The sequence below is a fragment of the Dendropsophus ebraccatus genome, chromosome 6 (genome assembly GCF_027789765.1).
Source record: "Dendropsophus ebraccatus isolate aDenEbr1 chromosome 6, aDenEbr1.pat, whole genome shotgun sequence".
Lineage (NCBI taxonomy): Eukaryota > Metazoa > Chordata > Amphibia > Anura > Hylidae > Dendropsophus > Dendropsophus ebraccatus.
The window spans coordinates 38607672-38623131 of record NC_091459.1 but is presented as its reverse complement, the minus strand read 5'-3'; the positions used below and the strand labels follow the sequence as shown (position 1 = coordinate 38623131).

Here is a 15460-nt window from a genome sequence, read left to right as displayed (position 1 = left end):
GAGGCCTCAGGACTGGAATTGAGAAGCACTGTTAGGCTGGGTTCACACACATTATATTTCAGGCAGAATTGAAAACACAGAAAGGCTCTGTTCACACAACGTTGAAATTGAGTGGATGGCCGCCATTTAATGGCAAAGATTTGCTGCTATTTTAAAACAACGGCCGTTATATTGAAATAATGGCAGTTATTTACTGTTATATGGCGGCCATCCACTCAATTTTACCATTGTGTGAACAAATCCTTTCTGTGTTTTTAATCCACTCCTGGTTGAGGTTGCAAAATACTGACTATAAGGCTGGGTTCACACACAGTATATTTCAGAGTATTCTGAAAGACAACATCAGCCGACATTGTGCATCTTTCAGCATGAGCTATTACCCAAAACGATTATTGTCCGGAACAGCCGGTAATCAGCCAAGTCTGCCCGGTAATTGTTTAGTGTAAAAGGATCCTTAGGCTTTAACCCCTAGATGACCCTAAACGTACCGGTACACCACGGCCGCCTATCACTCCCCACGGCCACCCAAGATTACTCTTGGGGTTTTTTGGGCTTCTGTCAAACATTTTATGGTGGATTGAAAGGCGCCGTTACAAAGTACACTTGTTTCTAAAAGAAAAAAACCAAGCCCTTACAAGGCCCCATAGATAGAAAAATGAAAGCACTATAGCTCTCTGAAGGCAAGGAGGAAAAAACGAAAGTGCAAAAAAGAAAATTGGCGCGGCCATTTTGGGCATAAAAAATAAAAAAAAAAGACCATCAGAGCATTGGTCCGGAATGCCAGGGTATTTAAAAGGAATGTGTCATCAGAAGCTACGTAAGTTTTCATGTTAAACATACTTTAAAATTTAAGGATTATTTTATAAAATGGAAAAAAATTGTAAATATTTTTTTAAACTGAAAACTAGCAATTTTTTCTGGCAAGGACATCAAAGCAAATAATCACACCTCAGCTTACATATTTTCAAAGCTGAAAGCTAACCTGTGATTGGTTGCTGAAAATCTGGGACTGCTTTTTTTTTTCTAAGAGGACATCTTAGGTAAGTTTAAAGGTATATTAACTAAACCCATACTGTACCTATGAATGTTCGTAAACATCTTCGTTCATTGTACACTTCCCAAAGCTGTAGAAAGAATCGATTTTACATAAATTAAACTTTTACAAAGAAATGAAGTACAAGTAAAGCAGATTGGTATCCATCTATATATATGAAAATGAATACAGTACTACCATAACAAAGACATGCTACGTATCATATACGAAGATTGATTTATTTGCCGTTAATGTGAACACTGCTTGCAAAGTATTTACCAAAGTAATGACAAAGAAAACGTCACAGGCAACAGCCTAGGTATAAACCCTGAAATACATAGGACCTGACAGGACCTCTGTCACCCCGGCACAGATGTGCAGCCGATAGCAAAATGATGGATGGAGATATAGATATATAACCTGTGTTGTTTATTATGATGTCATCACGTTGACCTGCCCACGTGATTTGGCAGTTTTATTCCTGTGTATTTAAATGTGCTTGTGACCACACTGTACTGTACTCTTTAACCCCTTAAAGACCGAGCTAATTGTCGTTTTTTGCATTTTTGTTTTTTGTATATAAGGCCATAGCACTTGCATTTTTACACCTACGGACCCACATGAGCCCTTATTTTTTGTGTCAATAATAGTACTTTGCAATGACAGGCTGAATTTTTGCATAAAATATGCTGCGGAACCAGGAAAAAAAATTATATGCGCAGTGAAATTGAAGAAAAACGCATTTTCCCAGGCTTATAGCGCTTTTATTTTTTGGTCTATGGGGATGTGAGGTGTAATTTTTTGCGCCATGATGTATACTTTCTGTTGGTACCTTGATTGCGCATATGCGACTTTTTGATCGCTTTTTATTACAATTTTTCTAATACCCGCGGTCCCTGGCTGCACATAGCAACTGGGGACCGCGGGCTGCAGAGAGGGCTCACGCCGGGAGCCCTCTGAGCCCCCTTAACGGCTGCATGACGGGTATACCAGTCATGCGTCTTTAAGGGGTTGAAGTCATACGGTCACCCCCTTTCTGTATGAGGACTTCACTACACAGCTGTAAAGCCTAAATTCCGCAGTTTTTATACCTTACTTTATAGCAGATTTCTTGGTGTTTGGTCCAGCGAAAAAATGCTTTTTATCATCAGTGGGCGTCACTTAGTCCTGCCACATTGGTGCCGTGGGCCCAATGTGGACCAAACAGCAAGAAATCTATTATAAAGATAGGTATGAAAACTGCAGAATTTAGGCTTAACAGCTGTGTAGAAACGTCCTTATACAAAAAGGGGGTGACCAGATCACTTTAAGTATGGGTTTGGCCAAAACACATCTTGATGCTGTGAATCCCGCTGCGAGTTCGTCTGCCCATAAGTGTACAGAGCAGTGATCCGCAGCGAGAAATCCGCTGCAGATATAGGTGTGAACGCACTCTTAGGCAACCAGCATAAAGGAAGTCTATCTGCAGGTTAGGGAATCCTGATAGACCCTTACAGGAGACATTATGCAGAAGCACATAGTGGCTCTACTGAGATGTTTTTCTGAAATCACCAATTTTATTAAAGGGGCTATCCAGGGCTACAAAATCATGGCAGCATCAAGCTCCATTCGCTTCAATAGAACTGAGTTACAGAACCCCACCCAAACTGGAGACTGTTCTCTCTGGAAGAAAGTGGCCGTGTTGTTGTAGCGCTGGATCACCCCTTTAATATGATGAGGCCATTTCTTACACTTTACAGCTCGTTACACAGATACAGTCACCTGATAACTTTTCCAGCAACACTCCTAATGACGGCTCCGAGTATTGATTAGGGATGTCATAAGAGGACGGGTGAGCAGCCGCTTTGGTGCACCAAGGTGTTAAGTTCTAACTCTGATGCACCAAATATAAGATGTGGATTATATAAAAACTGTGCAATTAAATGCCATATTAAAAGCATTATGTGCATCTGACTAATGTCCCTTATAAGAATGGCCCAACCTGCTGATAGATTCCCTTTAGACAGCATTGCATATACACAATGGTGGATGTTTTTAGGACCCAAAAAATATTACCAACCTTAATCTTGCAATCCATGGAACAAGACAAAAGTAAATGGCCGGAGAGAGGAAATAATCTTACAGCACTAACACCCTGAAAGAAGGAGGGAAAGATAGATTACATTAACACATGAAATAGTTGTATAATGACGTCTAATACTTAGACTAATACTAAATGCATACACAAAGAAAAAAAGACATGTTAACAAGGGTGCGTTCACACATACCGCATTTGCTGCGGATTTCACGCTGCGAGTTTTGCGGTGAAATCCGCTGGTATGCTTGGTACAATTATTGCCCTGAATTCTCGCAGAGGATTTTTAGGGCCATAGACTGTAATTAAACTAAGCATAGTAGCGTGAACTCCAGCGTAAAATCCACTGCAAATGCGGTATGTGTGATCGTGTGGTGTAACAAATTGATTCGGTTTCTGGAGCTGTGCAAAAAGTGATACTTAGGTAGCCAAGTCCCCTAAAGCCAGACCCCGCTGCTCGCTCCTACGTGGAGATGTTCGAGCTTGGCCAATCACTGGCAGTAGTGTGCTGTCTCAACCAGTAATTGGCTGAGCAAGCAGGTCCTGTCGAGACATCTGATTTTGAAAGCAGGGATAAACAATGGAAAGCTGGGTACTCCAACCTCAGCAACATAAAATTGTTAAACCAGAATACCCCATTAAGATATAAGTTTATATATAAGTTTGATAGAAGGGTAAAAAAAAATCCACTGTGTACCCCTTTAATTTGTAGTAATAACATTACCTTTGTATGCCCGGACCAAACGTGAATTTGTTTCTTGGGAAGATAACATTTCTCAGGCAGTTCAGTAGAACGCAGGTTAACATCAACATCTTGAGGAATATGTAAATATGATCTGCCTTGGTAGTCGTACATTTCCTTAACTGAAAAAAAAAATTAAAACATTTAAAAATATAAACATATGACTTGAACACACACTGTAAAGATTTTCCTACAAGAGTCAATGAAGGGAGAGCAAAAGGAAAAAGAAGTTACCTTGATGGCCATCTTAGGATCAGAGTTGCTACATTTAGGTTTGTGTTCTATCAAACTCAAATCCATATCCCTGGCAGCACCCTGAGAATGAATAGAGCGCTGGTGTGCACATGCTCTTTTCTTGGGTTACCATTATCAAGATCAAGATGGCACCAGCGGTTGGACTCCATTCAATCTGATAGTTATCCCCTATACGGTGGCTAGGTGATAATTTAGCAAGCTGGGGAAAAAAATCTTATTTTACAGCCTGCTGTGGTGATACCAAAAGTTTTATCCAAGCTGCATGAGGACCTCAGTGAGGCCTCGGTTTAGTTCCCCGCAGGGATGACACGCATCATGTCACTGGCCTCAATAGTCTCATACTGCCAAGTCGTGTTCGGGTTTGGCAATGTTTTTCAAACCCAAATACTCTGCATTTGACTTCCGGCATCTGGAGAGGTTGGATTGCCTTTAGTAAGGCCTAGAAAACAAACTGTATCCATAGGTTTAAAGCGGCACTATCAGCAGGTTCTGCCCAGGGAACCTGCTGATATGCCCTAGAAGCTGCTTACCTTAGCAGGAGATTGCCGTTCATAACATAGTCCTCCTCCCCCGCATTCCTTCGAAATACCATAATTTCTCCTCTGCAAATAAGGTGCTTAGGAGCATTTGGGGCGTTTCCCCCCTGCTCTGAGCACCACTGTGTGCCGCCTAGCCAGACCCCTAATGTGCCGCCCACTATGCATATTCATATATGCATAGTGGAATCGTGACAGCGCACGTGCCGGGAAGATGTCCTGTTAGAGACGGGCATTTTCCTGTGCTTGCGCAAACCAGGCCGGCTGTCTTGACGCTGGAAAAAGAATCTTTCTCTGCGGCCAAGCTGTTTATCATCGCCGAGGTCACTGACATCAGTAAGTATACGTTTATGTTCGTCTTGTCAGTGTGTCCCTGTTGAGAGATTGTTTATGCTGTGGATGATGGGAGTGTGGATGCTTGCAGTGGATAATGGCAGTGTGGATGATGGCACTGTCATCCACGCCATACATCCACACTCCCATCATCCACTTCATATATGCACACTCCCATCATCCACAGCATAAACAATCTCTCAACAGGGACACACTGACAAGAGGAACATAAATGTATGCTTACTGAAGTCAGTGACCGCGGCGATGACAACAGCTTGGCCGCAGAGAAGGAGGATTTTTCCAGCGTCAGACAGCTGGCCGGGCTCGCACATGCACAGGGAGATGCCCGTCCCCGACGGGACATGTTCCCGGCACTTGCGCTGTCGCAAGTCCACTATGCATATATAAATATGCATAGTGGGCGGTACAGGGGAGCTTGGCGGCACACAGTGGTGCTAGGAGCAGGAGGGAGACGCCCCAAATGCTCCTAAGCACTTTATTTGCATAGGGGAAGTTAGGGTATTTCGGAGGAATGAGGGGGAGGACGACGACGTTATGAAAGGCAATCTGCTGCTAAGGTAAGCAGCTTCTAGGGCATATCAGCAGTTTCTCTGGGCAGTGCCGCTTAAAGGCTGTATCCTTGTTTTCCTGGAAGCCTTGGGGCGGCATCCAACTTTTCCAGACACCAGGAGTCAAATGCTAAGTGTTCGGATTCTGAGAAAGCTACCGAACCTAAACAGTTTGGCAAGTTCACTCAACGCTAGTGCTGAGGCCAATTACTGGCTGCAGGGAGCCCGAGCATTATCATTAGTGTAGTAGGAAAGGCAGCAGGGAGAACCAGAGCAGGATCTCAGCAAGGTGACTATGGTATCTTACTATAAAATTATATTTTATGAACTATACACACTCTTCAGACAAAACGACAAATAAGTGATAATTTGTTAAATGAATACCATGCAAGATAGTCTTCTCATCTGCAGGCTTATCATCCTCCTGTTTGCCTCTCTTCTGCCTTTTTGCTGTTATCTCATCAAGCTCCTTCTGCTCTTCCTAAAATTCAATAAGGTGGCATATAAATAAAAAAAAAAAAAAATCACCTTTATAGTTGTGAAATATGACTTAATTAATATTTACCTCAGATGGTTTGGCCACATCTTTTTCATCAATGTATTTTGCCCAAGGACCCAGGAAGCCATCAATGTCCGATGCATCACTTCCTTTCAACTTTTTACGCTTTTCAGTTTTTTTCTGACCTGTTTCAAATACTGTTAAACCTAAAAGGAGCAACATAATACTGTAAGCTAGGCAGGAATCAGGCTTAGAACCAATACTGGTACAGACAAGTGTAATACTGGAGGATCTTATATTCCGCAGACAGGAGGGCCCAACAGTGTCAGACCACCCTGCTTCCCTAACCATTCAGCGCTGTGCCCGACTGCGGAGTGAACTGTGCAGTGACTGAAAGCTGTATAGTCCTCTCCCTTCTCTGGCCATACACCGATCAGTGAAATCAGTGCCGGGCAGGAAAGTAATATTGAGGGTAATGTGCATGTTTCCACATGTAGAAGCCCTATCTTAGTACTTAAAGGGGTAGTGCGGCGCTCAGAAATTATTCACAGACTAACACACATTACAAAGTTATACAACTTTGTAATGTATGTTATGTCTGTGAATCGCCCCGTTCCCCGTGTCCCCCCACCCCCACCCGTGTACCCGGAAGTGTGGTGCATTATACATTACCTGATCCGTGTCGAGGGCCGTCCGCCATCTTGTGCCAAACGTCATCTTCGGACGGACGGCCGAGTCGCTGCCGCCCGTCCCCCCTCCGCCGCGTCACAACTGTGCTCAGCCGCGATTGGCTGAGCACAGTTATGCTCAGCCAATCGCAGCTGAGCATCGGATGACGCTGCAGAGGGCGGCCCGAAGAAGACGTCACTCACTGAAGTTCGGAGACGGGTGTCGACAGGTGACTATAGCGCACCACACTTCCGGGTACACGGGTGGTGGGACGCGGGGAAGGGGGCCCATTCACAGACATAACATACATTACAAAGTTGTATAACTTTGTAATGTGTGTTAGTCTGTGAATAATTTTTTACCGCCGCACTACCCCTTTAAAAGGGGAGCTCAAGGACCTGCAGGACCTCCAGTGATGTCACAGTCATGTGATTAGTTACATGATTGTGAGAACAATTTCACTGCATTGGCACCTTCACTGCCTTAGATCTAAACCAGGGCTGCGTCTTACAGTCAGGTGGGAAAAAATATGGTTAATAAAACACATGTTAAAATGTGGAGATTTTACTATTTAGTGCAAAATCCTTAAAAAAAAATAATTAAATAAAAATATGTTGATAATTGTGGAATTGTGTAAGTAATAGTCAAACACTACCACAGACCTTACCTTGATTCTTTTCCGCATCATCAACTGAACCAATATATTTTGTGGATGTTTCCTGGATATCTAGTGATGGATCTAAAGCATAACCTGGAAAAGTAACCATACTGGTTTAGTTATATGTAACTATCCAGCAAATAGGAACTGTATTACTATAATGGACATTACTTAGAAGCTGTTACATGTATACATGTATACATGTATCTTCTAAAAGTAGACACGTTGCACATTATACCCTCAAGCACCTGCATGCAATTTGGTGTTGAGGCGTAATTTTTCATAAAAAATAATAAAAAAAAAATTAGCCAAAAGTGCGTCCCAAGCAGAAGGTTATTTGCGTCACAATTTTTGCATATTGTGCAACATGTTCGGTTTGTACATATCACTTAGACCTATGTTTACACATGAATATCCTCATAAAACCACCGGAAAGAAAAAAAAAGCTTGTTTCAAACTTAAAAGCTTTAAAAAAAAAAAAAAAAACTATAAAAATACTGAGATAAAAAAAGTAGGGAAAGTGAACCCTAAACCCTATAAAATGTTCTGAAAGCAGATATCCTGATGATTGCAAGTGTCTTGATGGGCTAGAGACAACAATGTCCACCTTCACATAACTTTGTTACAGACAGGAATTATATTTTTTTTATTACATTAAAAAAAATTGTTTGTTCCTAAAACTAATTTTCTAGTAGAGGTTTACACACAATGTTGGTGGCAGCAGAGTTTTATTCCCCTTTCACCCGTCTATATATATTCTGTCATTTGCAGGCCCAAAAATATGGATAGAATAAGGACCCATATCCATGGCCCCATACACATACCTGAAGTTATTACGGGTCTGTGCATAGTACTGTCCATAGCTGCGAATACACATCTGCGGAAAGTAAGAGCGCTCCTTAAAGGGGTAGTCCACCCAAAAATTTTTTCTTTCAAATCAACTGGTGCCATAAAGTGCCAGAGATTTGTAATTCACTTCTATTAAAAAATCTTAAGTCTTCCAGTACTTATCAGCTGCTGTGTGTCCAGCAGGAAGTGGTGTTTTCTTTCCTGTCTGACCCAGTGCTCTCTGTTGCCTCCTCTGTCCATGTCAGGAACTGTCCAAAGCAGGAGCAAATCCCCATAGAAAACCTCTCCTGCTCTCCAGACTGGAAATAATACAACTTCCTGTTGGGCATACAGCAGCTGATAAGTACTGGAAGGCTTGAGATTTTTTAATAGAAGTAAATTACAAATCTCTGGCACTTCATGGTAGCAGTTGATTTGAAAGAAAAAATTTTTGGGTGGACTACCCCTTTAACCCCTTAAGGTCAAAGCCAATTTTCATTTTTGCACTTTCCACTTTATGTTTAAAAGGCCATAGCAGTTGCATTTTTTCACCTAGAGACCCATTTTTTGCGACACCAATTGTACTTTGCAATGACATACTTTATTTTCCCTTAAAATATGCTGCGAAACCAGAAAAAAATCATTTGCGCTGTCAAATTTAAAAAAAAAAAGGAATTTGTTTTGATTTCAGGGAATTTTGCATTTACGCCGTTCGCCCTCTGGTAAAACTGACTTGTTATGCATGTTCCTCACATCAGTACGATTACAATGATATGTATTATGTATAACTTATTTTATTTGATGGCTAGTAAAAAATTTAAACTATTGTTAACAGATATAAGTATGGGAATAGAGCGATTTTAAGGAACGTATAACACTTTTATCCTTTGGTCTATGGGGCTGTGTGAGGTGTCATTTTTCGCATCATGACTAGAGATGAGCGAACCTGGAGCATGCTCGAGTCAATCCGAACCCGAACTTTCGGCATTTGATTAGCGGTGGCTGCTGAACATGGATAAAGCCCTAAGGCTATGTGGAAATCATGGATATAGTCATTGGCTGTATCAATGTTTTCCAGACAACCTTAGAGCTTTATCCAAGTTCAGCAGCCACTGCTAATCAAATACCGAACGTTCGGGTCGATTCGAACCCGGTTCGCTCATCTCTAGCCATGACATGTACTTTCAATCGGTACCTTGACTGCGCATATACGACTTTTTGATCACTTATTAAATTTTTTTCTGGATTTGATGCGACCAAAAATACACAATTTTGCACTTTGGAATTTTTTTGCACTGACGCTGTTTACCGTGCAAGATCAGGAATGTGATAATTTAATAATTCGGGCGATTACGCACATGGCGATTAACAAACATGTTTATTTATTTATATTTATAAAATGGGAAAAGGGGGGTGATTTGGACTTTTAACCCCTTAACGACATCGGGTGTATATTTACGCCCTGATGCCGGTAAGGACGTTCAGAGTGGGGCCGCGCGGCGACCCTGCTCTGAACCGCGGCGGTCCCGGGTGCCGCATGTAGCCCGGGACCGTAGGTATTAGCGGGCACGGTCCGATCGCCGTGCCTGCTAATTCAGTAATCAGATGCAGCTGTCAAACATGACAGCTGCATCCGATTACCGGATTCAGCTGTTCCCTGGTGTCTAGTGGCGGAGATCGCTCCCCCGGGATGTTATCCCGGAGTAGCGATCTCCGTTTCTGAAGCCGGCCGGGGACCGCTCCAAGATGGCGCCGTCCCCGACTCGGCACTCGTTTACTTTCGGCTGCAGCAGCCGGAAGTGAACGAGTGCCTATCTCATGGATCTCTGCAGCATATCTATGCCGCAGAGATCTCTATGAGAGATCAAAGCACTTATACTAGAAGTCCCCCAGGGGGGCTTCTAGTAGAAGTGTTAAAGTAAAAAAAAAAAAACTGTTGTTAATAGTAAAAAGCCCCCTCCCCTAATAAAAGTCTGAATCACCCCCCTTTTCCCAGGTTATAAATAAAAGTAAATAAATAAACAAACGTGTGCTATCACTGCGTGCGTAATCGCCCGAACTATTAATCACATCCCTGATCTCGCACGGTAAATGGCGTCAGCGCAAAAAAATCCCAAAGTGCAAAATTGCGCATTTTTGGTCGCATCAAATCCAGAAAAATTGTAATAAAAAGCGATCAAAAAGTCATATGCGCAATCAAGGTACCGATAGAAAGAACACATCATGGCGCAAAAAACGACACCTCACACAGCCCCATAGACCAAAGGATAAAAGCGCTATAAGCCTGGGAATGGAGCGATTTTAAGTGACGTATATTTGTTGACAATGGTTTAAATTTTTTACAGGCCATCAGATACAATATAAGTTATACATGTTACATATCGTTTTAATCGTAACGACTTGAGGAACATATATAACAAGTCAGTTTTACCCCAGGGCGAATGGCGTAAAAACACATTTCCCCCAAATAAACAAAATGCTTTTTTTTTTTCAATTTCACCACACTTTGAATTTTTTTCTGGTTTCGCGGTGTACTTTATGCAAAAATTCAGCCTGTCATTGCAAAGTACAATTAGTGGCGCAAAAAATAAGGGCTCATGTGGGTTTCTAGGTGGAAAAATGCAAGTGCTATGGCCTTTTAAGCACAAGGAGGAAAAAACTAAAACGCAAAAATCGAAATTGGCTCTGTCCTTAAGGGGTTAATAGGGGAGGGGATTTTTTCATTAATAAAAAACCTTTTTTTTTTTTAACATTAACTATAAGTCCCCCTGGGGGACTTGTATATACACAGCACTGATCTCTAATAGGGATCAATGCTGGGTATATACACAAAGATCCATTCGATTGTTGATGGTTTGCTTTGGCCTGCTGCAGGCCACAGCAATCTACTGCCAAGCCGGGATCAGCGTCATTGCGATGCTGAGGCCCGGCACGGGCAGAAGAACGGAGCCGACCCACTAGACACCAGGGACTTGACAGCTGTATTGAAATGCTTAATTAGCCGGCGCGGCAACGGGACCCACGCCGGCTAATAGAGGCGCTCCCTGGCTGCAGATAGCAGCCGGGAGTGGCGCCGTTCAGAGCGGGGTCCCTCTCTGAACTCCCCCTGCGCCACCATGACGTACAAGGTACATCATGAGACGCTAAGGGGTTAAAGGAGAAGTCTGGCGAAAATTTTTATTACAGTATTATATTGCCCCTTAACCCCTTAAGGACAGAGCCTGAAATGGCCTTAATGACAGAGACAAATTTTATGAATATGACCAGTGTCACTTTAGTCATTAATAACTTCGGGATGCTTTTACCTATCCGGCTGATTCTGAGATTGTTTTCTCGTGACATATTGTACTTTACATTTCTGGTAAATTGGAGTCGATACTCATAACAAATCTTTATGAAAAAAACCCAAATAAGGTGAAAAAATGTGAAAAAATGCATTTTTCCAACTTTGAAACTTCTTTGCGTATACAGAAAGTGGTTATACCACATAAATTATATATTAAATAGCATTAGCAACATGTCTACTTTATGTTGGCGGCATTTATTAAACTATCTTTCATTTTTTTTAGACGATAGGAAGCTTAAAACATTAGCAGCAAATTTCCAAATTTTCAGTAAAATTTCAAAATCAGATATTTTTAGGGACCTGTTCAGGTTTAAAGTGTATTTGAGGGGCCTGTATGTTAGAAAGCCCCACAAAGCACCCCATTTCAGAAACTGCACCCCCCAAACTCTGCAAAAGCACATCCAGAAAGTGTTTAAACCCTTTAGGGGAGTCACAGAAATAAAAGCCAAGTGTGTAAGGAATTGAAAATTTTAATTTTCCGTGCAGAGATTTTATTGTAATCCAATATTTTTCATAATTATAAACCTATTACCAGAGAAATGCACCCCAATAATTATTGCCCCGTTTCTGCAGTTTATAGAAATACCCCATATGTGGCCCTATTGCGCTATTTGACGCAACCACAAGCCTCAGATATAAGGGAGCGCCTAGTGAATTTCAACGCCTCCGTTATATTTGGTCATTTTTGACTGTACCACTTCAGGTTGGCAGAGGCTCTGGGGTGTCAAAACCTAAAAAACACCCCTAAAGGGACACCATTTAGAAAACTACACCCCTCAAGGAATGTAACAAGGGGTGCGGTGAGCATCTGGACCCCACAGGTGCTTCACAGATTTTCCGAACAATAGCCTTCAATTTTTCATTTTCTTAAAGGGATAAGAGGCAAAAAAAGACAAAAAATGTGTAGCGCAGTTTCTCCCGAGTACAGAAATACCCCACATGTGGCGATAGAGTGCCAAGGGGGCGCAGGACGAGCCTCCAAAGGGAAGGAGCGCCAATTGGCTTTTGGAAGCTGAATTTCACTGAAAAGGATTTCAAGGGCCATGTCGCATTTACAGAGCCCTCGTGCTGCCAAAACACTGGAAACCCCCCACAAGTGATTCCATTCTGGAAACTACACCCCTCAAGGAATCTAACAAGGGGTGCAGTGAGCATATGGACCCCACTGGTGACGGGCACAAATGTGGAACAATGTGACGTGAAAGGGAAAAATTTCATTTTTTCACTTTCATGGCACAAATGTGCCCGTCATCAAGGGGTCCATATCCTCACTGCACCCCTTGTTAGATTCCTTGAGGGGTGCAGTTTCCAGAATGGGGTCACTGTGGGGGGTTTCCAGTGTTTTGGCAGCAGGAGGGCTCTGTAAATGTGACATGGCGTTCATCATCCATTCTAGCCAAATCCAACCTCCAAAATCCAAATGGCGCTCCTTCCCTTCGGAGGCTTGCCCTGCGCCCACATGGCGCTTTATGTCCACATGTGGGGTATTTACGGACTCGGGGGAAATTGCTCTACACATATTGTGTGTTTTTTTCTCTTTTAACCCCTTGTGAAAATGATAAATTCAAGGCTAAACCAACATTATAGTGTAAAAAATGTAATATTTCATTTTCACGCCACATTGTTCCACATTTGTGCCCGTCACCAGTGGGGTCAATATGCTCACTACACCCCTTGTTACATTCCCTGAGGGGTGTAGTTTCCATAATGGGGTCACTTGTGGGGGGTTTCAACTGTCTTGGCAACACAGGGGCCTTTTGAATGCAACATGGCCCCTCGAAATCCATTCCATCCAAATCCAGCCTTCAAAAACCAAATGGCGCTTCTTCCCTTCGGAGGCTTACCCTGCACCCGCATGGCGCTTTATGTCCACATGTGGGGTATTTCCAAACTCAGGGGAAATTGCTCTACACATTAAATGTTTTTTTTATCTTTTAACCCCTTGTGAAAATGAAAAAACATGACAAGATTAATGATTTAGAGTAAAAATTTTACAAAAATTACACTAAATGTTGGTCTAGCCTTGATTTTTTTCCATTTCCACAAGGGGTTAAAAAAGAAAATGAACACAAAACGTGTAGGGTAATTTCCCCTGAGTACGAAAATACCCCACATGTGGACATAATGTGCCATATGGGCACAGGGCAAGTCACCAAAGGGACAGAGCGCCATTTAGAGGCTGGAATGGAGGATGGAGGCCATGTCGCAATTACAAAGCTCCTGTGCTGCCCGGACAGTAGAAACCCCCGACAAGTGACCCCATTCTGGAAACTACACCCCATAAGGAATCCAACAAGGGGTGCAGTGAGCATATGGACCCCACTGGTGACGGGCACTTACGTAGAACATGTGCCGAGAAAATAAAAAATACAATTTTTTTCATTTTCACGTCCCAAATGTGGCCGTCACCAGGGGGCCATATCCCCGCTGCCCCCCTTCTTAGATTCCTTATGGGGTGTAGTTTCCAGAATGGGGTCACTTGTGGGGGGTTTCTACTGTCCTGGCCGCACAGAGGCTTTGTCATTGCATCATGGCATCCTCTAATGGGAATGGCGGCCATACCTACTTAGCTGGGGAAAAGGGACAATTCTAATTTATTTTGGGGGTATTAGGCCAATTATTAGTTTATAAGGTTGAAAATGACAGGTGTCCATCAAATTCAACCTGTGTTGATCCAGAGGAAGGCAAAAAAAAACCCTCGTAAGGCAGACGACAGTAGCCTCATCACAGGGGAAAAATTCCTTCCCGACTCCATAATGGCGATCAGAATAATCCCTGGATCAACGTGACTCCTGAAATAGGAATAAGGGACAGAATTTAGATAATGTAGAACCCCAATGACGTGTGGTGCGCCTTGGAGCGATCCAGTATGCAGAGGCCGGGGGGATCAGGACAGGCGTCACACTGGAAAATGTTGTCCTTCCTGATCCCCCTGTTACACCACACTCTGCACTTCTTCTGGGGTCTCCCTTTCTCCAGTGTGGGGGACGTCACCTGGAAAATGTTGTCCTGGTGCGATACGGGGTCCTTCATATCCAGAAGCGCTGGGTCCGCTCCATGGCTGCTAAATATTAGGGCTCTATTACTGCTTCTGATATGTTCGGATCGTGCCGCAAGCTACAGGGCAGCGAGAGACCAGAGGAGGGGGGTGCTGGTATAAACGTTATCCCCGTACAGGTGGTGACCTTTATCCAGCAGTGGGAAGATCAGTTCCCGGACGATCTTCCCACTAACTCCGAGGATGGGGGGGCATCTGGGGGCTGGATTCGGGTGTCCCTTCCTACATACACTCTAAGGGTACGTGCACACTGCGGAATCGCGACAGATAACCCTTCGTGCATTCCACAGCTGGCACCCACCGGCGGACTGATGCAGGCGCGCGTCTCCACACGTGTCATAGACTCCATTCTATGCACGGGCGGATTCCGCTCTCCGTCCAACGTGTTCATTCTTTGGATGGACGATGGAATCCGCCCGTGCATAGAATGGATTCTATGACACGGGTGGAGACACATGCCTGCATCAGTCCGCCGGCGGGTGCCAGCTGTGGAATGCACGAAGGGTTATCCTTCGCCATTCCGCAGTGTGCACGTACCCGAAATCTGTAAGTGTACCCTAAGGTACGCTCACAGAGTTTGTAGAATTTCACTCCATACCGTCATCTCTTATTGGGACGGTACTGGCGGAAAAGATGTGTCTGGGGGGCAGCGTACGCTACACTACCCCCAGACACGTCACTGGAGGATGAGGATGATGAGGATGAATGGAGGAACGAAGGACCCCCCATTCATCCTCACTGGCTGTTTCGGTGTCGGAGGTAATAATAACGTATCCCTCTGACGCCGAAAACACCCAGGGGGCCATCTTTATACGGGGATTAGTATATGGGGTATGTAGTGGTGTAGTGTCAAACTTTAT

General features: G+C 43.4%; 1 protein-coding gene across 1 annotated transcript in view; it reads right to left on the bottom strand.

Annotated features, from left to right (window-relative positions):
- Positions 1-15460, bottom strand: part of CDC40 (cell division cycle 40) — a 46672-nt gene that overhangs the window by 8949 nt on the left and 22263 nt on the right. Inside the window, exons 4-9 of the mRNA XM_069973631.1 lie at positions 7378-7461; positions 6108-6247; positions 5927-6023; positions 3832-3971; positions 3093-3167; positions 1079-1124 (exon numbers count right to left, since the gene is read on the bottom strand). Of these exons, the coding sequence (XP_069829732.1) occupies positions 1079-1124; positions 3093-3167; positions 3832-3971; positions 5927-6023; positions 6108-6247; positions 7378-7461 (582 nt within the window). The remainder of the gene's footprint in view (positions 1-1078; positions 1125-3092; positions 3168-3831; positions 3972-5926; positions 6024-6107; positions 6248-7377; positions 7462-15460) is intronic.